This window comes from Tribolium madens, unplaced genomic scaffold (genome assembly GCF_015345945.1).
Source record: "Tribolium madens isolate multiple individuals breed KSU strain unplaced genomic scaffold, Tmad_KSU_1.1 Scaffold_91;HRSCAF=231;Tcas5.2_LG7, whole genome shotgun sequence".
Lineage (NCBI taxonomy): Eukaryota > Metazoa > Arthropoda > Insecta > Coleoptera > Tenebrionidae > Tribolium > Tribolium madens.
Genome location: NW_025401063.1, coordinates 6,787,275 through 6,812,474, shown reverse-complemented (window position 1 = coordinate 6,812,474; position 25,200 = coordinate 6,787,275). Strand labels below are relative to the sequence as shown.

General features: G+C 30.3%; 4 protein-coding genes across 6 annotated transcripts in view; 3 read left to right on the top strand and 1 right to left on the bottom strand.

The window, feature by feature from the left end:
• The first annotated feature begins 6,190 nt into the window (after window positions 1–6,190).
• On the top strand, window positions 6,191–6,750 carry LOC123011008 (ribonuclease P protein subunit p14). Its single transcript, XM_044408253.1, has 2 exons — window positions 6,191–6,372; window positions 6,453–6,750. Exons 1-2 carry the CDS (start codon window positions 6,341–6,343, stop codon window positions 6,748–6,750), a joined length of 330 nt encoding a protein of 109 aa, XP_044264188.1. The 5' UTR covers window positions 6,191–6,340.
• A 1-nt stretch (window position 6,751) lies between these two features.
• Window positions 6,752–7,376, top strand: LOC123011007 (mitochondrial intermembrane space import and assembly protein 40-B). The gene is made up of 2 exons (XM_044408252.1): window positions 6,752–6,995; window positions 7,042–7,376. The coding sequence occupies exons 1-2, from the start codon at window positions 6,752–6,754 to the stop codon at window positions 7,224–7,226; spliced, it is 429 nt and encodes a 142-aa protein (XP_044264187.1). The 3' UTR covers window positions 7,227–7,376.
• Window positions 7,377–8,794: 1,418 nt separating this feature from the next.
• The window catches only part of LOC123011496 (hypoxia-inducible factor 1-alpha), a 29,515-nt gene continuing 13,109 nt past the window's right edge, over window positions 8,795–25,200 (top strand). Inside the window, exons 1-7 of one of the 3 annotated variants that reach the window (XM_044408947.1) lie at window positions 8,797–9,042; window positions 18,246–18,433; window positions 18,488–18,639; window positions 18,692–18,874; window positions 18,924–19,123; window positions 19,178–19,284; window positions 24,370–24,517. In XM_044408947.1, the coding sequence (XP_044264882.1) occupies window positions 9,002–9,042; window positions 18,246–18,433; window positions 18,488–18,639; window positions 18,692–18,874; window positions 18,924–19,123; window positions 19,178–19,284; window positions 24,370–24,517 (1,019 nt within the window). In that variant the 5' untranslated portion in view covers window positions 8,797–9,001. Of the gene's footprint in view, window positions 9,043–16,908; window positions 17,270–18,245; window positions 18,640–18,691; window positions 18,875–18,923; window positions 19,124–19,177; window positions 19,285–24,369; window positions 24,518–25,200 lie in introns of those variants that run through there. The other 2 variants (XM_044408945.1, XM_044408946.1) reach the window with 2 other exon arrangements.
• On the bottom strand, window positions 20,424–21,457 carry LOC123011498 (lopap-like). The gene is made up of 3 exons (XM_044408950.1): window positions 21,298–21,457; window positions 20,962–21,250; window positions 20,424–20,909 (listed from the first exon to the last, which is right to left on the bottom strand). The coding sequence occupies exons 1-3, from the start codon at window positions 21,415–21,417 to the stop codon at window positions 20,647–20,649; spliced, it is 672 nt and encodes a 223-aa protein (XP_044264885.1). The 5' UTR covers window positions 21,418–21,457; the 3' UTR covers window positions 20,424–20,646.

The following is a 25,200-nucleotide window of genomic DNA, read 5'->3' as shown; positions in this document are numbered from 1 at the left end:
TTAATAATACAATAGGGGACTTGCACTAGATGCAATCTAATACCCAGAACTAACAATATAGATTTTTATCATGTATCCACTGGGTATATGGTTTCGGGTTGGGATGCTATTATCCTCTTACGTACTTATTATACACCATCATATCGATCCCAAAGGGCGGATACTTGCCTTTAATTTATTCTTACCTTAAACTAAATTAAAAGCGATTAAAGTAATTAGTCTTGGGAAGAATTTTTTATAGGCACTTGAGTAGCACATCTCAGAAAGCTGATCATTTATTCGATTATTTTATAAATTTTAGATGATTTTTTATTTTTTTAAATGTCTTGTACTCACATTTATGAGAGTAACTGGGCAACTGGAACATTTACAATAAAAAGTAGGTGAGGAATGGATGATGTTGAATACTTGTTATGTAAATTACAAGGCCATTTAAACGGGAAAATTGCAGGACTAAAGCAATAAATATTTTTTTCATGGAAAACATAGGGAAATTTTAATTTATTCGGCGCCGTTACCTGCAACATCGAACTGACATCTTGCAGCTGGCAAATCCGTGAATTTATAGCAGTTAGTTTTTATAATGCTATTCTAAGATACTTGTTTAGTTGTTGAATTTTTTAGTGTGATTAATATTAAGGAATTCGCTAAATAGAAATTTAACTTCTATTGAGTAGTTATCACCATTATCAAATATTAAATATTTATGGGGTCAGGAGTGAAAACACGTTTTTCAACTACAATTCTTACAATATAAGTTGATCAATACCCCACCCTTATGGTTACCGATGAAGAGGTATAATCTAAGGGAGTATAAGTCACACTGTCAGATTCTCGAAATGTTACGATAAAATTTAATTTAATTTAAAAAACTCATCGGTTTCATATTATACTTGTTTATACAAGGTGTCCCAGCGAGTTGAAAAAGTCCATTAGTGACCTTTAAATGGTAAAATTAAAAAAAATTGTATAGGACATTGATAGATACTAATCTAGTGCATCACCTAAAATTATTTTCAACCATACAGTATATCCCAAAAATAAGTTACGATACAAACTTGTGTTTTTTTAAATAAAACCGTATGTTTCTTGGCATTTTTGGATGCATCCTTTTAAAACAATGTTTTTATGCTAAACTTTTATGAGTCGATTTCGCTTAGTACAAAAACTAAGACAGCCAGAGAAATTTTTTCTCACTTCTGCAAGTACAGAAAGTACAGAATTTAAAGCTGTAGCAATTTTTTAGTGTTTTGCATTTCTAAAAATTAATAAATTATAAAGTTTGTTAAAAGTTAAATAACTTAAAAAATTAAATGGAACACTCTATTTTTTATTTTTGCATCTAATAGATTGATAAATTGACTATATAAAAAAATAAACTTTTAATGTCTAGAATTGATAAATAAAAAGATATTTAACATTCAATATTAATTGTAGCAACAATGCCTAACAGTATCTGAGCATTGTTGATACTATGATGGCAACAATAGTAATTCCACCATGGATCACTTATCCGTTGATTTATCCAGAAATTGTAAAAGTCGTTATAAATACTGAAATTCGAATTATTTTATTGTAAAAATAACGAATAATAGATTTAGTTTAACACAACTGTGATTATTAAGTTCCATCTCTTGTGCACTTTTTGGCTACTGAAACAATAGTAATTATTTTTTTTAATGTTAACGTTAAATATCTTTTTAGTCATTGGTCATATACACCTAAAAGTAAATAATTTTAGAAAGACAATTTCATAATTTTTTAAACGCAAAAACAATAAATAGAGTGTTCCATTTAAATTTATCAAGTTATTGAACTTTTAAAAAACGCGTTCATTTTTTTACCTTTGCAAATGCACTAAAAAAATGTTACAACCTTATAGTCTGTACCTTCTTCTTTGCAGTAGTAAAAAAAACATTTGTAGATGTAGAAGTTTTTGTGTAATAAATTTTTAAAAAGTGCATGTTTTCGTCAAAAAAACTGTCTTATTTTTAAAACTAAGCAAAATCGACCAATAAAAGTTTAGTTTAAAAATCATTAAAATCTACATCCAAAAACGCTAAGAAACATATGGTGTTTCATTAAAAAAACACAGTTTGTATTGTAACTTATTTTTGAGACACGCTGTATGTTGAAAATAAATTTAGACGATGGACTAGATTAGTATCTATTAATGTGCTATATATATTTTTTTAATTTTATCATTTAAAGGTCACTAAAGGACTTTTTCAACTCGCTGGGACACCCTGCATTGTTATAAGGCATTTTTTCAGTTATTAGCAGGATACGAGATTGACATTCTGAGTGAATAAAGTTTAATTAATAAATTACATATTACCTACTTAATTTTTTTTGTCATTTACTAAATTTAAAGTTGAAATGTGTAGTCACATTTTACAGTCTCCTTGTTATTGTTTATCATATACAAAAATTGACAATTATGAAAATAATAAAAACTTTAGCGAAAAATAGTTTTTACAAAAATGTAAGCATTATTAAAAAAAATTATATTAAATTTGTTCACTATGTACTGAATAAAATAAACAAAAAAAAACAAAAGACACTAGTAAAAAGAATATTTTTTTAATTACTTTGACAAAGCAAACTATTATCAAAAAATAAACCTAGAAATTCTCCCTAGTGCTACGCAGTAGATCGCCAAATTTCCTCGAATTTTCTTAACATACGTAATAAACATGGCAATAATTAACGTGAAGAAGGCCGAAAACCTCTCCAAGGAGCGCCATTTGTGCACAGATGCGCGTGAAATGTACGACACATTAATTTAGTATAACCACTCTTCTACCGCCTGTCAGATTATAGGCCTTTCGCATTAGGGGAGGACTTTGGAATCGTAAAACCTTCCTTCAAGTTCCAAACGAACAAACGAAAGAATGTCAAAAAATTTCTTTGAACGCATGTTGGGTGTATCCTCTACTTGGAACAGCTTTCTTTCGAATCCATCTGACCATTAAAGAAATTGTGCTAATTCTAAACAGGAGTTATGACTTTCATTTAATCCACTGTCGGCCGAACTTTTGATTTTATGTTTTTATAAGTGCTTTTACGAATTTGGATGTTTAGAGCCGCTGTAAAAGGATCGAGAAAGGTAAATGTTTAACGGCCATCGGAGTTAGTTTATATACCCTTAAATTGACTATAAAATTAAATTACTTTGTATTTATGCCGCACACCCTAATCCAGCAGTGCAGGTAGTCTTATCGGCTATCGTTTGTGGTGATTGGAATTTTATTCTAATTTCTTTGAATAAGAATTCTGAACGATAAATAAAGTGCAGTGCGAGTTGCAACCTCTTCTTTGATATGTTGCTTACAATAGGAGCCATGAATAGGGTAAATGTAGATAGAAGATAATTTTAACGATAACTTTGAAAAAATCGATGCGTGATTTAAATCGCCAACGACAGCCCATGTTTAGAAAGAGACAGAAATCACTTTTCAATCAGATAAAGAGAAACAGACATGTAATAATGACCTGCCTTGTTCCGAACTCCTTAATTACCATTTCTTTTATCTCTCATCTCATAATGGAGTTTAAAATTCTTTTAATATTTCCTTCGGCCAGAGTTGTAGATTTTAATTACATGACGGATCGTAAATTTTTTTGAATCTCAATCCTACTCAATTGGAAATGCGAATTTATTCCAACGAAATGATAAAATCTTTTGTCGTCAACTTCTGTAATTTATATTTGTTATAATTGGGTTATTTCGCTGAATAATACCGAGGGTTCTTAAAATATAAACTAGACGCAATTTACCTGATGCCTGCAATAAACGAAGACAATGGCTAGGTAGATAACAAAGACTTTCAAAGTAGATCTGGCCTTTGTTAAAGCCTCTACCGTAATTAATGAGTTTTCACCATCAACAATTAAATTCATTTAGGTATAAAGATTCATCATATTTTAAGTGCTCTAAGCCATCACACAATGAACAATAATGTATGTTTTTGTAATCACCTGTTTTTTTGTGGGACACTTACAGTTGAAAATATAAATAATGGTTATTGTTTCAAGATTTAAAAAATATGAGTAATGTAATGCAGCGTTTACAAACGTACTTCTGTGTGAAACTCTGCACTAATTCACGCATGAGTGACTGGACTTTGAAACACTATTTTGCACACAAATTTCGAAAGCTATTATTATTTGAAAGAAACAGCGAGTTATTTGGGAGCGGTATTACAAAATAGTAAAATGTATTTCATGCTAAATATTCGTATTTAATTAGTCCAACCGTTTTTAAACATATAATTATTGTGTTAGATATTCGTTTCAGTGTATTAGTCAATAACATAACAGGTAAAGTTATTTTTATATTACAACAACAAACAATCAAATAAAAATTTATTATTTTAGACAGTTTTTTGTAAGGGACATTTAATAGTTATAAAAGTTCTTGTCTAGAAAGTTATTACGAAGGACGTCTGCTCGCCTGCAGATCCTTTTTGCAATTAAAGAATTAGATACACTTATGTACTTAGTTAGAAGTCCCTATCAGAATTTTTTTCTTCGAAACAGCATATTTGTAATGTGGGTGGTCAAAAGTAGGTAGGTATAGTGAATTTCGTCCACACAATTTCTGTGAATTCACAAAAATTCACTGTACCTAGTCTGTGCTTTATTGTCATGATAACTGACATTCAAATAAGTATTGTCAAATTTAATCAAATTTGAACATGCCATGCGTTTAATAAAATAAACATTATCATCTCTCTGGTACAAGAAGGTATGTATGTCTCAAAGACGTGTCTCTATACTTTTGGGTATATCAAGGACACCATTTCAAAGACCAAAGGTAAAAAGTAGCAAGACGCATCGAGCATTCTCTCAACGTGATAAACGTTAATCAAAATTCTGAAACAAGGTTAGGAAAACCTAAAGACTAATTTACACTTTTAATCTGTCCATCACTGTACCTATAAGTTTATGAAAATTCTCAGATTTTATGCTTTCGAAATTGATTTTAAATTTAATATTTAGTAATTTAGTTAATAATACTATACAATATAATCCAGAATGAATGCGGTTTAAACACTGCAACCGGACATGGTTTAATTTACAGATATTTAATGTAAAAAATCTCGTTATGTAGGTAGTGAATATTGCTAACTAGTATTCGAATCATAAATCGCTGTTCTAAAGTATGCCATCTTAATAAATATATCATAATTCAGGTTTCAGCGTAAATTCCTGATTTTAGATTTCCAAATTTGAACTTTTGTATAGTACTGTCAGTGACTGTTAGCAAGTGTAGCTGTCAATGTTAGGTTACAGTTGGAGACAAAATATTTTGGTCGTCACTTTTCTGACACTTTAATGTAATTCAAGCTTTAACGTTAAAATGAATGTCAATTTCAAATTAATGACAACAACTATGATGATTGACAGTAGCTAAAAATAAGGTTAACAGTCCTAAAGCATGCTTTACAATTTAATGTCACTTAAGTGACATTGACGACCATAGAATTTTATCTCCAATTGTACCAGAAGTTGGAATAACCAGAGATACCATTTAAAAATTAAATTCAGTATTGCCAACAGACTCGGAAAACAGGAAAACAAATCACAGTGCTTAGGTAATTAGTCGGATATATATTGATTTAATTTTTTTATCTGCTACCTATTTACAGTCATCTCTCTCACTTCCTGGTGTAATTTGGGCGTAATTGGGCATTGTAAGTCGCTTTTTAGGAATGCATTAAAACTGAGGTGACTGTACTTATTTTTATAGATTATAAATTAATATATAAGTTTGATTTATTGTTAAACAATTTTTATCTTTTATTTAAGTACAAACAAAAAAGTAAGGTATAGAGTATTTAGTTTTTATTAAGTAATTGATTAATTATGTAATTCTCGCTTATTACTAGTTTTATTACGATTTTATTGACTTTATGACATTAAATCACTAAATTTAAACTAAAAGTTTTATTTAAAGTATGTGGTGTCATCTGTGAACCAATAGCTCCACAAGTTTATTATAGTGTGGAGACAAACCTACTCACAAAAGGACAAAGCTGTCAAATGCTCTCAATGTTTCCAACCTTTAGATAACAACGGGAAACATTTTCCATTTAATTTACGAAACGGTAGGTTATATTATAGCGTGCTTTATTCGAATTAGTTGTAATTATTTTGGTTTATTTATTTTATTGTATTTGATATTTTATTGATTTAGTTAGTCTTTTTATGTTTCTGCGGGTGGCCTTCCTGCTGGTACTAGAATTTTTTGTAGGTTATGTTCGATGGAAAATTATTTCCCGGTATTGCAATACAGTAATTTTCTCTTCAATGGCAAGTAGTCATGTAAATTAGAATGAGCAAATACTATTATTTAGACATTTCCTTGTTAGTATATTTTAGTTGTTCATTTTATTCTTCCACGTATGCCCTAGTTTTGGTACTAATAATTTTCTGTCTTCTTGCAGGAGGTTGCACGATAATCCCGACTATGAACTAACAGTCGTGTATTTTAAGAAACACATAATCGGTGCAGTGTCTGAGTTATTTGGAGAAGCTGCAACTTGTATAGACATAGACGTTCTAAAGTACAATTCATTAACTCGACGTGGTATATTAAAAGTACCCGCCGAATACTACGTGAAAATTCGTAGTAGTTTAACGCTGTGTGGTAGTTTTAATAACGTCATTTGTTCCTACAAGATTCATAAGGCTAGCCCACTTTTGCTGAATCTGCAGGGTGACAGTAGAGAATACGAGCATTGAAATGTCTTACTGCCAAAGATTAGGGCCTGAGGGCAAAGATATAGTTATTTTTGCCACTCCAGAGGACCATAAGATACCAAGTAGTGTCACTCTACCCGAACCTGATCCCCAACCAGGGTTGATTCTTCCAAACGGTGACATCAATTGGAATTGTCCATGTTTAGGTGGGATGGCGACTGGGCCCTGTGGGGTTGAGTTTAGGAATGCATTTAGTTGTTTTCATTATTCTGAAGCGGAACCTAAAGGTGAGATTTCCTAAAAATTAGTTTACTTAATCTAATTGCTTTTTAGGTAGCGATTGCTATGAACTATTTAAAACAATGCAAAATTGCATGCAAAAATATCCCACTTTATATAACAAAGATTTAGCCGACGATGACGACTTTAGTTCTATGGATTCAGATAAAAAGGAATCAGTTGAAAAGAGCGCAGCCCCAATTTCTGATAACGCTGCAAAGTCAGACAAAAAATCATAAGAACTTAAAATGTAATTAGTTTTTGTTACAGTTAGGGGACAATCTTTGCTAATTTGTCTAGTTTTTTTCTAATTGTTACATGAATGTTACTACACAATTGTAACGTTTGAAAGAATTTTTTTTAAATAAATTTATTTTGTATTAAATTTCTGTTGCTCTTTTAGACTATTCAAAACTTAGATTAAAACAAAAAACTATTTTACAACATATTTCCTTTAACATGCATTAAAGTTGTTTATAAATATTCATACAAAATATCGGATAACAATTTTTAATTAACAAAACCATTAATATTTGTGTTTTGTGTACTCAATGGAAAACAGTGATTTTAATAGGTAGGTAGAAATTAAAGCAAACTGTTATTTTAATCGTTAGCATCACTTAACACAGTCACATTGAAAAACATGTCACATTTGATTTTGTCTCGATTTTGTAGGTATTAAATTTGAAGTCGTTTCTTGTGCTGCTAATGCTAATATTTCAGGCGAATCTTTGAGCAAAGCTTCATCTCACACATTCATATTTTTCACAATTATTTTATTTAGGTATTAAAAAAGTGAAACGGAAAGGGTGGTGAAGCCAACGCCTTCTCGAAGTGATTAAGACAAAATGGGGAAAACGGAAATTATCTAATTTATTAATTTCTATTTTGTTTTAGATATTTTTCTAAAAAATTATTTTTTAATTCAAACCTTATCATTGGGTACATCAAAAGTAGTGTATAAAAACTGAATTGTTATACTAGGAAACCTTCAGTTTTCTTTACTTGTAAAACAATCTACTAAATATAGTTACATGAAAATTCAAGGATTCTAATAAAATAACATTGGAAGAGGAAAAAAATATAATGAATAAATATTATGTTATTATAACTGTTTTATTATTTATTATCTACACAATCGTTAAATTTTTTTCTGCATAATGAGATGTGGTGTAGAACTAAGTAGGTAAGTATGTATAAATAATTGAAAAAAATTAAACCTTAAACGAAGCATTCTTTTTTGATATACAGTGTGAGGATTTTGTAAAATTGCACAAAAATATTAAGAATTTGTTGCAGAAACTTCTTAAAAGTATGCAAAGAATTTGCATTTTTGTATATTTTATTGAAACATGTTATGGACATTTTTTATGTTATGCTGTAGAGTCTAAAGACTTAGTGAAGCAAAGATAATAAGAAAATAATGCTTTTTTGGTCAATTCTCAGTTGTTGGGTTCTATTTTGTAAGAGTTTTTAAATTTAACAAGGAAATAAAACGTTAATCCAAAAAAATAGTGTGGTTTGTTTTTACATTATCAAATTTGAAAGGCTTACTAAAAGAGATTTCATAATTTATTAATAAGCTTATAATAACTTAGTAATATTGGAAATAGGCTTATTCGATATACTGCAAGAAAGAATTATCTGCGACGATTAGTTATTTAAATAAAGCGATAAGCACTGCAAGTAAACTCTAAATTGTTCCACCCCACCCACACAGATGTTATAAGTACGAGAAATATGTAATCCCACATTTTATTCGAGCTTCCTCCTTCAACCTCCAAGGTTGTATGTCAAATGCGAAAGGAAAATTCAAACCTCCCGCCTTCCATTAGTTGCCATTTATTCCAACAGCTGTCGGGAAATGCAGTTCATGTTGTGGAACGAACGTCACAAACAGAAAGTTAATGTTCTCTTCAGAAATTGTTATTAGTGTTGTTTTGAGTGTGTTTTGAATAAAGGATTGAAACGTTAGTGTCCTTCCTTAGCAGTGACTAAGAAGAACACAGGTATTATGGAAAATAAAACGAAAACAGCACCGAAAGATAAACGCAGGTTAGTGAAAATACAATAGACCAACCTCTTCCTGGTGTTTTCGGGGGGTAATTAGCCAATTACTCTTCAACTAAATTGTTATTTATCGGAGTCTAGAGTTGTTAAAGCCGATGGCATCGGCTGGGTGTCGTTGTCAAGGGTATATTTTGACCGACAATTTTCTTTATACAAGAACTAAAGCAACCAACCTACTTTCCCCCAAGACTCCACAACTTTGACAATTTATTATTAGTATCATTCCTGAGTGCTCTGGTACCTATAGACCTGTCCCAAGAATAAATATTCGGGTTTTTAACACTAATTAGGCTCCATCTCGACGTTGAAAACACATTGGGTAATCCAGTGAATTGAGTAATTTCATGTTCTTAAAACAAACTGGTTCCCTTCAGCGAATTAATTATAAATTATGGGATCCTGAACATTTGATACTGTCAGGCTACACTGAATAAATGCAATTTCATCGTAATCGGATGATAACATATCAAATTTTGGTGACTTTTCTCTGGTATATTTCCATTGCCTTGGGTCATTAGGGCTGTTTCAGCTCAGACACTTATTTTTATACACATCAGCTTTAATAATGTAAAGAATTATTCTTTTGTTTAACCATAAAAATTGAATTACACCAATTTTATGCCCATTGAAATCACTAATCATAATAATAGGTAGATAAGGAATGATGCGTCATCGAAATTCTTTTGAATTTTTTGAATTCGTTGCAGTTTTTTTTTGAATATTGGGGTCAATGGCATTTTTAAATTTTGTATTAGATACTGTCATGCTCTATTTATCGGTTTCTAAGAGTTTTGTTATCACCAATAAAAACAGCACAAAAAGCAGTTTCGGAAAATATTAGAAATTCACAGTGTTAAACGAAAAAAATTTGTTTGTTTTGAATAATGATAATATTTGGCAAAACTTATTTTACATATTTTGCCCTTGGCGAACAAGAAGTTTAAAATATTTGCATGCGTTCTAAAGTTAGTGAAGGATATTTTTTGAATTCAATGCAGCATTTTTTGTAAACATGTTCATATTGTTTATAGAAATAAAATATTCAATCAAAGAGGTAACCATATAAGTTGCAAATCATCTCAGAGTATCGTCTTTGTAGTGTTTTTTTACCAGATTAATTCGACAAAGGGTTACTTACCTATCCATATTTTTGTCCAAGTTAAGAAATAGGAAGAGTCAAATTTGTAAACTGTTACAGGATGTAGTATAAAAGATTTATTTTCATTTAAAACGATGTGGAAAGTTGTTCTTAACTTTAATACTCATAAATCAGGATTAGAAAAGGTATCTTATTTATTCATCCCTGACAAAATCTGAATTACTGAATTACAAAGGCAGTTTGGTGGTTAGTAAAGTAATTTTTTTTAACGACATAGTAAATTTAAAATAACTTTTGTTAAGTACTATAAAAATATTTGAATATAGGAATATAGTTAGTCATTGTTTGAACTTTCTTTGCAAAAGTAATTTGTAATGTTTTGTGAAATGTACTTTAACTGTTGGACTTATAAGTTGCCTTTCCAGATTACATTCAAATAGTAACTTTTATTTACTTTGTCAACAAGACTGTAAAATTTATTATTACCCAGAGCGTCTATACCTAAATTAGACTAAGCAAATAATTTTGTTGGATTTTCTTATGAAACATTTTTCATTTGCTTAAATTTGATTGTTTTAAAATATGTATATGTAGTTTCTTTTTGTTGGCGATACAATTTCATTTGTTGCTCATGTTATGTTCCCCTTCAATTGGTGGCAGGTTCAAGGTTCGAATTAAGATTAAAGGGAACAATGCACTTGTATGAAAAATTCGACATTGACTCTAGTTTGGGGGCAAAGCAATTTGGAGAGAATTAAAATATGTATCCTGTTAATTTGTAAACCCAAAAGAATTTTATTGAGTCATAAAATGTGTACTTTCAGATTTGATTGATAAAAGTATATAAAAAGCTGCTTCACCAGATGTACTTTTCCATACTTCTATGAAAGCGAAGTGTCAAAGAATTAATTATAACATACATGAAAATTGCACAAGAGATATCTTGCGAAACTGATAAGTTTGACTGAAAGCTCATCAATTTTGCATGAGTTTCAACTAAAAAAATTAATTTTGTTATTATTTTTCTGATCATTGACCTTGTTCGTTGCATATTTTTTTTTTGATAAAAATAAGGTGGAATTTTTGAAATAATGACTGGTATTCTTCTACCGTTATGAAATTATTAAACCATACATAATTATAAGTACTAGTTACGTTCAGAGAGAGAATTTTATTGATACCCTGATATAGTAATTATATTGCGAGAAAGTGATTTCTGAGAAGAGACAATTTTTATTGCCAATTATTTTTATCATTTGCAAAAACTTTGACACAGATTGTTATTATATTTCTTAGAATTATTTGTAGATATTTTGTATTTTGAAGGAGTATTTCCTGTATGAAATACGAAACATGTAATGCTGCAGTTTTCTTGAGTTTCGATCAAAGCTGGGTTGTTTCCCAAAAAGATTTTGTCGAATACATTTTTTGTAGGTATACCTAATAGAAATTCCGGTATTTTCATAATTTTTTTAAAACAAAATTTATCTATGGATTACGAAATGGGTATATTCCTGTCATAAAATGATTTGTTTAAGTTAGGAGTCATTACATTGACAATGTTTTATTGTAAGTCTGACAGATTAGGAATAGTTTATTTCAAATAAATAATTGTCGTCCACACAAACGCATGTTTATTTCAGTTTAGATAAGATTTTCTCGGGACAAATTTGTTTTTAATTATGTCTTGTAGTGTGATGTAAATAATATTCAAATACTTAACTGTTGGCATTCATCTGAGTATGAAACAATAGTGTACACTTTTGCTTAAATATTCACATCTTCAAGAGTTAACCATCCGATTCCTCTAGAAATTTTTATGAATCCGTAGATTATAAATGAAGGGTAATTCCAGTATTGTTTATTGTATTGTGTCTTTAAGTTACCTTGATAATGGATGTATCATGGTTCGTTGTTTGACGTCATTGGACGCAATATAATCATTTCTGTTTAAGTAGCGGCTTCAAATATGAACAGCAGTATGGCTGACCTATTTCTTCGTTAATCATTCAATAACGATCCTAATAACACATTAATTTTGACAAATTGTGTGTTTGATTTGGTATTATTTAAAGATCTAACCAGATAACATTTGGTGTTAACAATGTAAAAAATATAAAGCACTACATATTTTTAAAAACCGCTGAATTGTTGGAACATTGTGATTAGACAAAAGAATTTTTTTTCATTTGTTACATGTTATATGGTATTTGTTTTTGTTTTGATTCAATTTTTGGGTCACTTCTTTACTTCCTTTATTTATACAGAATGGCAAAACCAGTTTCATAGTTTTTTATGTACAAAATTAATTTGAAACAACTTTTCATTATTATAAAAGTAGGAGCAAAACTTCTTGTTTTGTAGTTTAATATAGCTGCATATATTTTGATAAAATTATAAAAACGAAGGTTGTTTATTGATATCATGGTCATTTATTTAATTTTGATTATAAAAAATGTTCTCCTTTGGGTACTAATTATTACTTTTGGAAGAAATTGTTGAAATTATTGAAAAATGCTAGTAATTGTTTCAGCTATTGTATTGTAATTATGTACTACATTTTCTGATCAAACGGTTATATTATTAGTGTCACTATTTTTAATTTTCTTGCGCACGAAGCTGGTATATTTGCAACAAGAACATCTTTGTGTCAATAATGGATAAATTATAGTGGTTATGATTTACAATTACATTATTCACTGATAAGGAAGTGTACAATTTAAATTAAAACTGAGTAATCTACAAGTGTTTATATAATTTGTAAATTTGTTTGTTACCTTTGAATCGCATGATCGTATTATCTTCAATAATAAATCTGATTTGATAAAATGATTTTTCTTATAATCTCACTTAGTTTAGTTATTTTGCAAAATTTCAAAACAAACTTTTTTTATGAAATAGCAGATTCAGAAATTTTATAACGGAAAAGATTATAAAAACTTTGTTACGCCAACTTAACATTTTGGAAGCGTTTAGAATTGCTTGATTCTTGTCTTTTGTTATGTAACAGATTTATTCGATGGACATAAACCAAGTGTAAAATAAATCTGTTTTTCTCCTAGATTTCATCATTCTGTGACATAAATACCTAGCCAAAATAACAAAATTTTATTTTTCTAAATAAACAGTTTTAATAAATCGCTCTATTAATGTCAATCATTCGAGAGATTAGTTTGAAGGGACGATTTTAATTAATTAATCTTGTCAATATTATAATAATATGTCTATTATTATTACAAAATCAATGCACCGATAATTCTTCTATTCCTTGAAAAAAAAAATAAAGCGTCAGTTTGTAAAACACGAACCATACGATAAAAAAGGATGCAACATTCTGCCGTACATACATTTATATGTATTATGATGTAAGTCGATGAACTTAAATTGTGTAACGCATTTATGATAAATATGCCAAGGTTATTTCGGTTGTTGAAAATTTAGTATTTTAGGTGTTAGTTCTCGTATTTGTTGCAATTAAAATGTACAACCAACAAGTTATCAATTTCATGAAATAAATCGAATTTGGAGGAGTCTGATAGTCTACAAGGTCTTAAAAAAATTTCGTTACATAAACTTTTATCAAAATTATTTGTCTTGTTTATTGCATTTGATAGGTACATATTAGGTGTGTTTTAAGATTACACTTCAAAAATGTATTTTTATCGTCTTTTGATAGAGGTTTACAATAAGATCACGCGATTATTCCATGTTTTTTTACCTTCGAAGCGTTTGTTTGTGAATAAAGTTTGTCGTAGTGTTGCATTTTTGATCTTGAATGTTTGAATGTATGAAAGTTTTTAGGCTTTCACTCATTACCTTATGTATAAATGCAGGTGTTGAAACCATATAATGGCAAAAATTGCTAATTACAAAGAGAGTGCATCATATTGCAATGTGGGAAGTATAAACAAGTCAAGGTCATTTAGTGAATTTGCTCGATCAAATATGAAGATTAGATAATTTCGAGGATACTTTTTAGACTATGATTTGGGTTTGTTAGTTTCTTTGGAGTCTTTACGCATCGGAAAGCTCGTAATAAAGCATCGAAGAACATAATTAATTAAAGAGTTTATTACGTTATTTTGTCTCATTTACCTTGATCAATGAGGTGATGCGAGGAATGAATAAATACAAACCACAGTCTTCCTGTTTGTAATATTTCCATTTGATTCTGTTCCGGTATAGTTCCGAGCTTTGAATCAAAATCATCTGTTTATAGTCGTCCAACAGGATGCAAGACACCGCAAAATGAATGCATATGCATCTCATATTATGCAATTAATTTCGGTTTTAAGGATCAAAACTTAGTACTTGTCTAGAAATCAAGTGGTTACAGATTTATCATTTTTAGCACGTGTCCGTCTTTTTGATGCAAATTTTCCGTTTTGGAATTGTTCGTTGCGTTTATTTTTTTGAATGGTAAATTGCTTTGTGCACTTGTCCACATCCGGTGGTTTGCAAACGTGTGCAAGTAGTCAGTTTGTGGCCTGATGGAAATAGCAAGAGCATTGAATTGTGATTGTATTATACATATAGCCTTGTATGTCTTGTACAGACGTCATCACCGATGTCGCAAAATTGTTTGGCGGGGATGCAGACTTTGGATAATTTCAGTGACGATTGATGGACATCAGAGGAATTTTGTTACGTTAATCGTTCTAACTAATGCTTTTAAAATTCGAAAATTTTTCAAAGTCGTTAAAAATAAATTAATTTTATGTTAAGTCATATTCGGAATTGATTACTTGTTGGTAAACAGTCGGTGCTCGAACTAAATTATTTTAAATAAAACGTTTAGTTAAGGTTTGGAATAGCCTTGATGCTGTTAATGTCAATATAGTTTTATCAAAGCTACTTGAAAGAAATGGCAGGAAAAATCGCTCTTGAGGCACAAAATTAATCGTTGATAATCTGATTTGATGCAAAAATAAACTTTCTCTTTATTGTTTTTTTCAATTAGTTTATAGATTGACTTGACATATTTATCAAAAGATTAAAAAGTGGAAGCTTTCAGGGCTTTGGAAAAAATTAATTAAAATTAAAACAACCGTTTCTTTATTTTTGATCGTAAAAATAATTTCAAAACGATATGATATTTCAAAAATCTGATTTAATAATTTCTAGATTTTGGTAGATAGTTATAATAGCTTTCCGTTCCAATAAATTTTAATACGAATCTGGTAACGTTTAGATTGCGATAAGCGTATTGTTACATTGTATCATTAGGACGATAGTCTGAAGTATGGTTCAAATTTATCATCTGGTGCTACGTCTACGATAGTAACAATTCCGTTAGATTGAGGTCGTCATACGATAGCAAATTATTTTTGTACTTTACAATGCCTTAATTTTTCCCTTGTTTAAAAAAATATTTTTATGATATTTACTTTGTAAAGGTAATTGCAATGCAACATTCTGTAAATATTTGGTTTGTAGTGGTATCCTCGTCGGTAATTATAGGTTTTGCTATAACGTCTAAAATAGGAATAGTTTTTCTTTTCGCACTTTGTTCATAAAATAAATTTATCACCAAGGTCTACAAATGCTAAATTGTTTGAAGCTTCTTATTATTTCGTGGAATGACTTATCAATCTCTAATTGCCGAGATTGCTGTATTATTAACATGATTTGCATGTTGAAAAACAGAGCTTTGATTTTTACAGCGCTAAAACGTTACTTCTATCACGTATTACTTAATAATGTGCTGCATCTTAATTATAGTTTTCGTGGAAAGCTTCGCGGTTCTTACTAAAGTAAATGGGATCACACTTCTCGATTTTAAGAATCAAGAATTTATGTCGTAATAAAATAATTTTTATTCTCAGGAGATACAGGGTGATTCTTAAATAGACCGACAAAATTTTATCCTTGGTAGTATCAAATGAGAACATGCTGGAAAAAATATTTAAAAAATCCTTTGTTTTAACGTTCTTTAAATAAAGTTTATTAAAGTTATTTTCGAAGTAAAGCGTACGCCACTGATGTGTTAGCACAGGTGGTGGTAACCATGGTATTAACGTACTTGATTATTGCAACAATTCATAAACACCGTAAGTGGCACTGATCAAGGGGGTTTTGCCCCTAAAAGGTATAAACATAAAAAGCGTAAAGTTTGTCTCCATTTAACCTTAGGAAGATGTGATAAAATTTTGTCGGTATATTTAAAAATCACCCTGTATTTTTATTAGCTGAAGAGACTACGATTATAGGCTTCAGTCTGAGTATAATTGTCGTGGTGGAAATCTTCATGGAAGAAATATTTAGAGTTTGTTTTTAGTTTCATATTTTTTATGTATTCTGTGGACCATTTAAAATCCTGGAAGCCATATTGAAAGGCATATTAAGGGTGGAATTTATTAATAAAAATAAAGATTATCTATTGAATGAGTTTATAAACGTAGAATAATAGAGGGGTTTGGAATACAAACTATTGGTTATTTTGTCGCATATAACCCCATTTTTTATCTTTTATTCATGAATCCTAGCCATTACTTAAATGTATAATGTTATAAGCATCATTCAAGTTTCTGCAATATAGCTATTTGCATGATAATAGCGAGAAGAGTTGAAAGACGAAAGTGGACTGTTTAACGAAAAGCTGTTGACAAGCGTCATTGTAACATTAGAAAATCAGTAAATATGATACATTTTCAAGTATAAAAGATTAGATAAGCCAGAAGACAGTACTTAAGTCTACGGTTAAGTTAGTATCACCTCGTCTAATACATAATGTAGGTTAAATTCGCGTTTTTGCGACTTTTAGGCACGTGTCAGTTGAATATAATGGTGTTTTGCAAAAGTTTAGTCGATTTTTAAAAATACGAATCGAAAATTTATCGAAATGGAGTGTAGTACATTTCTGCAACAAAATTCACAAACGCATCCTTATTTGGAAAATGTGAATAGTCCGAACGGTTACGGGTTAAGTAATGCAACTCTTGAACCGATTTCAAATGGACATGGTCGGATTAGACCAAATAGTCTCTTAGCCCGTATGGCGTTACCGTGCCAGTCGTCCTCCAGTTGGGATTATACAGAGTGTTATAGTTATTATGCAGATGGTTGCTATAACACTTGCCAGTTTGTTGAATTGGGTGATATTGAAGACTTCATGTAAGTTATACAGCTGATCAAATATATCAACGATGAAATGTGACAAATAGTTAAAAGTGTTATTTTTTTTAGGCACTTTGAAAATGTTTGATTGAATTATTTGCATTAGATAAAGGTTATGTAATCGGTGCTAATATGCATCAAAGGGCAAGTTTTTATTCTATACTTGACCATGGGCTTGGATAGTTTAATTTTAATTATCAGTCTATTTAATTTACTATAAATTTTATTTGTTTCGTTACTAAATTAATGGCATAATAAATTGCCGATTGATATTAGAGGTTAGATTTTATCAGTAGCTGATTATAGTTTAGAGTGTCACTTTTACTATCGCCATGGGATTATTTTCTTGTGTAATAATACTAGACAGGAACGTTAATTAATAAATAAATGTAAGAGATTGGGTAAACACTTCCTAGTCTAATTCATTGAGGAGACCGCCATTTTTTAAAATTTTGTTTTTCTTTTTTCTAATTACTAGTTTCGCTTCTATTCGTAGCAAAGCGGATTTAAACAGCTGTATAATAAGAAGAATAAAAAATAATGTCTACTTTGTCATTCTTAGATTATGTCAATTTTTATGAAAAGTTAGAAAGGAAAATAAATTAATGGCAATAATGACAAGGCATATTTATAATTATATGCATCGCTTTTATTTTTTTTTAATTTTATTAACTTATTTATCACAATTATAAAATCACATGATTAGTATTCATTTTTGTGGTATTCTTGGATAATGTCCAGGCACGGGATCTGTCATGTGTTTTCTCGGGAAACTTTTATATGAGTAGTTTGGGTGACCACTTGAGAAGTAATGATTAAATAATCAAATTTCAGTTGAATAGTAGTAAGAGTCCGTTCAGGATTTATGAACTGTTACAGTCTCTGGGTTAGGAAAAATAATTATTTTACTGAAAATGTTAATAGTGTTTGTTGTTTCATGGTTTACAGTTAATTTTGTTTTTTTTTGTTCCAGGAATAATGAGAAACGAAAGGAAAAATCCAGAGATGCAGCGCGATCTCGTCGCTCTAAAGAAACCGAAGTTTTTACCGACTTAGGTAACGCTCTGCCAATTTCACAAGAACAGGTTTCACAATTGGATAAAGCTTCCGTTATGCGATTAGCCATTGCATATCTGCGGGTGCGGGATATGATCACTTTGGGTAAAACGTTTTTTCCCATTTTAAAATTCCGCTTATTTAATCGAAAAATTTCAGTACCGGAACCTCCGGAACCCGACGACCACAAAATTTTAACCGATGATTCAATTTTCTTAAAAGCATTAGAGGGATTTTTGCTGGTGATGTCTTCAGAAGGAGATATTGTTTATATGTCTGAGAATGTCAGCGAGTATCTTGGAATTTCACAGGTGGATTGGAAATTTGCAATTTTGTGCAATTTATTTGACTTTTTTCTCTTAGATTGACTTGATGGGTCAGAATATTTATGAATACAGCCATCCGTGCGATCATGAAGAAATCAAGGAAATTTTGTCAACAAAAGCTCGTAAAGAGTCAGAGGCGCCTAAATCGTTTTTTATTAGGCTTAAATGTACCCTTACGAGTAAAGGCAGATCGGTCAATCTCAAGTCGGCTACTTACAAGGTATTAATAAGGATAACTAGAGAAATTTTTGCTTATTGGATAAATTCAGGTCATTCATTGCACTGGTCACATTGTGCAAACTGAAGATGATGGAAATGAAGAAAATCCAAAAGGAACTTTACGTCGATGTCTTGTCGCAGTAGGACAACCTATTCCACATCCTTCCAACATCGAGGCTCCATTACCACGTCAAACATTCTTAACAAAACACAGTTTGGATATGAAATTTACGCATGCCGACGATAAAATGTTTGTATTACGTTTTTTAAAGTGTTAATGTGATTTTTACGTAAATTGTTACAGAATGATGGATGTTTTGGGATACGATTCGGAAGATTTGGTTGGCAAATCGGTTTATGATTATCACCATGCTATGGATAGTGATGCGATTTGTTCAGCTTTCAAGTGTTGTAAGTATAATTAAGTCATGTGATAAGAAAAAATGGTTGATTTACAATATTTGCACACTTGGTATGGTAATTATATATAATCACAGCTGCGGTTATTAGACATGCACTGCAAATTAATAGTGTTAAGATTTGGCATATTGCATTTATTTATTATAACCAAGGAGAACAAATATTTAGCGACAGGATATTTAGAACTTTTTTAAACTATTGGAATCAGACGTCACTCGGTTGCATATAACGTTAACATTATAAAAATTACAAATTGAGAAATTTTAAATCATCTCAAGATGTTTGAAAAACACCCATAAAATCTATTCTTTCTTTTGGTGAATGTGTACAGTTTATTTTATTTTCAAAATATTTCACAAGTTTACATAATTGGGTTTATTACCATAGGAAACTTCTATATTTCTAGTGTCAGTAAGTTGCGCTAGGTGGCGCTTTTGCATGAAACTGAGTAAACATTAGGTTTTGCTAGAATGTTTTGTGTAACATTGTAATTTTCGTTAGTATTTTTTTTGATAAATAAAAAGCAAATTATTAAAACAGGTCAAGGAATGTTCCAGAAATAATTAATAATTCGTATCTATAGATGAATGATCAGTGATTATTTTTTGTTATCTTGACGAAATCCTAAATTGTTTTTCTATAATTGGGCACTTAAATTAAGATATGACGTAACTTATTACAACAATTACATTGCTTTTATACATACTTAATTTTGAAAATAAAAAAAACGGTTAAGTTTTCTGAAGTTAAATCGCATCAGAATGTATGGACTATAATATTTTAATAATTGATTTATATTTAGCTTATTTTAGTTTTTGTGTTTTTTAAAAAATAATTGTTCTTTTGTTTTTAATTGTTTCCGACTAAATCTGAAACTTGATTAGGTACATTATTCATAAGTAAACGGTTGAAATAAAGTTGCTTTTTAATTTTTTTCTATTTTAAAATTATGTGAGAATGAGTTCATTTATTAAAAATCACGCTAGAAACATGACTTTAGTTGTAAATTACAATCTGTCTCAAATTCTTGGCAAAATTTTCATTTTTATTTTTGAAGATTTATAAATGATAATAACAAATGTTGTTTGGAAGGCAATGAACGTGTTAAAGGAGTTATAATTATATATGTAGTTATTTTTATTCGCATAATATGTACTTATAAATAATAATCTAAACTAATATTAAAATAAAACATACTTCACACTATTGTTTCAAAATATTCACGATTTGATAAATTAATATTACATCAACTATTTGAAATAATTCACATGCATATTATTTATGCAGACGGTATTACAATGTATGAAATTTCGAACTTCAGTATTTTCGTAAACTTTTTTTGAAGGTTTAAAGTTACAACTTAATAAAAAACACAAACATTACCCAAGTGATAGTAATAACCATAATGTAATTCATAGTTACTCTAGAGCTACCAGAATGTATTGTAGTAAAATTGGTAAAAGTGTTGTTGAATACACTTTTACTACAAGTAAATGGCGATTGATCGGTTTCCGATAATATTGTAGGGTCACTGCTCAGAGTTGTTAAAACATGTTTAACAACACTCAAATCCTTAAGCCGTGTATTATTGTATTTACTTAAAACAATTAACATTTCTGAAAACATTATTTTTAATGTTTGTTACTTAAGAAAACTGGCAATACTTACGGTAGCTTGTATCATATGATAGATTTCGACACGTCCAAATTACGCCATAATTGCTATAATCTGTAGTAAGTATCTTAGCTGGAATGGTCTTATTATCTATTTGCAATTCACACTCTATACTGTGTGGATTTTTTTGAGCCAAAAGACACGTCGTATACTTATAGCCGTCTTTTTTTGTGCCGCTGAAGCGGGTTACATTTGTGAGACTGCCAGAAACGGGTGTGAAAAAATACGTGGCACATTTATCTGGACTACCATATTTCGCTACTTCGTACCATTTTCCTTGAAACTGAGAGAAAGACTAATGGAAATATATACATAACACTCAATATTTACCTGATTAAGAATAAAATTGTAGTTGCTGATATTGTACGAGTTGCAATGTCTGTGCACAATTTTTTCCGTGAACGAAAGAGTAGAACCTAATGTTAAAATTAATACGATCGTGTGCTTCATTTTGAATAAAATTTCTCCAGTGTTATAAAAAGATAATGTTGCACATCTTATACTCGTGTTCAGTGTCATGTTGTTTGTTTACCGAGGAGTGAGAGCATGAATTTAGAGTTAATTACTTCAGTAAACAAATGTTGCAGATTTTATTAATACGGTGTTTGAGATTGTTGTTGAGTAATTGTGCTATCACCTGATTCTTTTGAATTGGTGCCAATGTACGTGAACTTGTGTTTACAAGTTTCGTTTGATTTTATTTTCACTTGGGTATATATACCAACAAGTTCAAATTCACCATCTATTTTAAAAATTAACAAATATTTTGCAGAAATAAATTAGTTTTCCTGCTGGTCGAGATTTTTCCTTCCTAAAGTAAAACAAACGATTACACATTGTGTATATTCCGATAAGACATCATTATAGGTGTCTGTTTTAATACTGTCACTCTTTATTGACATCGCTTCGAAAATTTACCGCATTTTAGATCTTATTATGCTAATGTTTTGATGTTCCCTAATGTATATTTTCCCATTTGTTAATGCATCTGCGGAAGAGCTTTTATGCACAGTGCAGTAAAAATGCAAATTGTTTTATTTTCTTTGGTAAATGTTAAGTAATCTGACCCAAATCATGTTATTTGCATATAAAGCGAGAAGTTTCAACTTAATCATAATTCTTATGCTAGTAACATCGCAGGGGGCTTATTATTGGAAATGGACATGTAATTTTCGGAGGGTGACTCTTTATTAAAATATTTTATCAGCTTTTCAACAAATCTAAGGCCATCTTTTTTAAATTGTAATATCTTTTCTGTAATGTTGTAATAGACTATTTTTATTATTTTAGTTTTTCGCTGAAAATTATGGATGTAGAAATCCGATATCTTATCTTGACTTAAAACGATATTATTACTCTCAGGAGGATTTTTTGTCCGGCTTATATTTGTTGATTTTCTTCATAGTTTGTTTTTTTTATGATGTCCTAAATTTTGCACTTTATTTCTAGTATACTTAATTAATTTCAGGACAATATAAATGGTAGGAACCATCAAAATTTTATTACGATTCATAAGTCTCTTGGCATAATTGTGTTAATTAGGTAAATGGAACATTTGATAACTTTTATTGTGGACATAAAAAGGCTGAAATATTGCGTCTAATAATATTTGGCATTAAAAACTTTCTGAACATTTTTTTTTTATAATTTAATTAAAACATTTTTTTGGTAATGTTTAAAGTATCAACAGAATTTTCTTTAGCAAAAATTGCAATCTTCTTTAGAATGAAAGGAAAAGGGGAAAATCATCCTAGAGCATGCAATTTGCAATAGTAATGAATGTTGTGTATGGCACAGAATATATAATAAAAGAGTCTAAAGGTGTACGTGAGCTGTGAACTGAAAGAAATTGCGCGTAATAAAGACTTCAGTGGAGCCGCTTCTAATTGAACTACAACTGCATTATTCATTCATTCATTTTCATTATTTAAAAATATGGTTTTTGCCAAATTTTCTGGGATAAAATATATGTATTTTACTACATTAAAATTATTTATTTAGCACAATTTTGTAAATTTTTGAAACCTTGTTTTCTTTTTATATGTAATTAAAGATCGTAATTACTTTTATTTTTAAATTTTGCCTTGGCACGTTTTTTGTTTAAATTTTGACTGTTAGCACCTACATTTGTCCAAATTATTTTATTTCTGTTTTATGAGGCATTGTGTCTGAAATTAAGTTTAATATGTCTCTTAGAAATGGAATTAATTCCTTACGCCTGGAATTTTATATGTCGAACGACGTTGTCATTCTTGAGGTGAATTGCTCCCAATATAGGGATTAAGTGTAAAGATTTTAATTAAGAATAAAGTAGGTTAGTTTAACGCATGAAACAACGTTAGATAATAATAAATGATTGTCGTGACTGGGAATAGTTAAATCTAATTTAATATTCTGGAGCTGTCTTAAATTACATGATTGTTCCAAACTGCCGCTACCCGAGTCTTGTAGAACACGTTTTGGTATCAAATTCTTCAAATTTTTGTTAATTCACTTTTACTCTTTGTTTGGAGCTTTATTAAAACTGATTCAGGGAAGTTATAATCCTGTTTGGCATGTATAACTCGACGTCATATTATGTTGAGATTTTCCATTCGAAAGGGAGTTCGTGATATAAATAAGGGATTCTAACATTTGTCAGAAACGCATTCAAGTTAAGTTTTAAATCAATCTCGAATGAGGTTGGCGACTTTCGCGTATCACTTCTGTGGCCGAAGATCTAGATTGCTTGTAATCCCTATGCTGGAAAATTGTCTTTTGTTAAGGATGACTGTCGGGAGTCCGGGGTGAACCGCCTGAAAATAGTCCTTTGTCCTTTTGGTCTTACGTCACAAAGGCGGAACGTGTGACTCGTCATGTAGGAAGCCCACAGCAACAATAATATGCAAAAAAATATGAAGATTGTCTCTACGATGTATTTCTGCCTCTGGTTCGTCATTATGCCGTAACGAGATCGTAAAGAAAGTAACTTGCAATTTTGCAAAATTCAGGCCCTGATTATGACGAACCCTTATCGAGCTTTTCGTGTAAAAGTCTGTTTTACAAAATTGCAGATTTGCGATAATAAAACTGAGATTGTAACTTTCATTGATTTCTCAAAGTCTTTGCTTTTCTCGAGCTTTATTTCGGTCATAAAGTCGGCCGACCATCATAAAATTCCTTGGCACTTTTCTTTGAATGTTGTTATCTGGGGACGGTGTTTGAGGCGTCGCCGTCGCCTTGTCACATGAAATGACTAGTTGAAGGATTTTTTCTGCAGCGTAATTAATAGTTTCGTTTGCCGGATTAGATCAATACTGACCTTAAACTGTGTGCTAAATAATTAAACGTGTGGGCTTTAAATTGAGAAAAGCGAAAGTTCTGGCACTTGACTTGACTAGTACAAATTTTGTATTTTTTCAGTATTTTCCAAAGGACAGTGTGAGACCAATCGGTACCGTTTTCTTGCGAAAACCGGAGGATACGTGTGGGTTCTCACTCAAGCCACTTTGATCAACGACAACAAAACTATGAAACCGCAAAGTGTCGTTTGTGTGAACTACGTCATAAGGTAAGTTTTTCCTTTTTTACCAATGTTAACGTGCGTTTGCGGTTCGTTTAGTTACACAAAATTTTAAATATAAAATGAATCAGGTAAGTATAATGCTTTATAAATAATCTGCTAGTTTGGTTGCCTATAAAAAATTAAATTCCCGTATTATAATTTATTGGTTTTTCCGGATCGGTTCGGTGGAAAGTTTTGCGTATCTAGGAAGGTTTTCGAGGATTTTCTTAAATGCGTTTATTTATAACCCGATTTTTTGTAATAGACGAACAAATGTTTTGTTTTACTGTTGATTTGGGTTAGGATGAAATTTGATGGATTGAGTTGCTAGACAGGTTGAAACGGTAATGGTAACACCATGTGTATTGTAAAGAAAACTGATATCTCTTGTCGTCATGGAAGTAAAACCTTGCGTAACCACATGTCTAATGCGAACTCTTCTAGATATAATTTGAATCGACGATTTGGAATTAAATAACATGAGCATTAAAATGAGGGTTGAATGTTACAGCAGTTGCAATATATTTAAAAAGTAGGTGAACAAGGAGTTACAATCTGAAGAAGTTGTTAGTAATAAAACGTAGTGTTCAGGTGACAAGACTTTGGCACAAAGAGGTCAAAAACATTTACTGCGTTAGATAAGTACGTGCCAATTGAAAGAGGTCAATAGGTGATTAATATTCGCACAT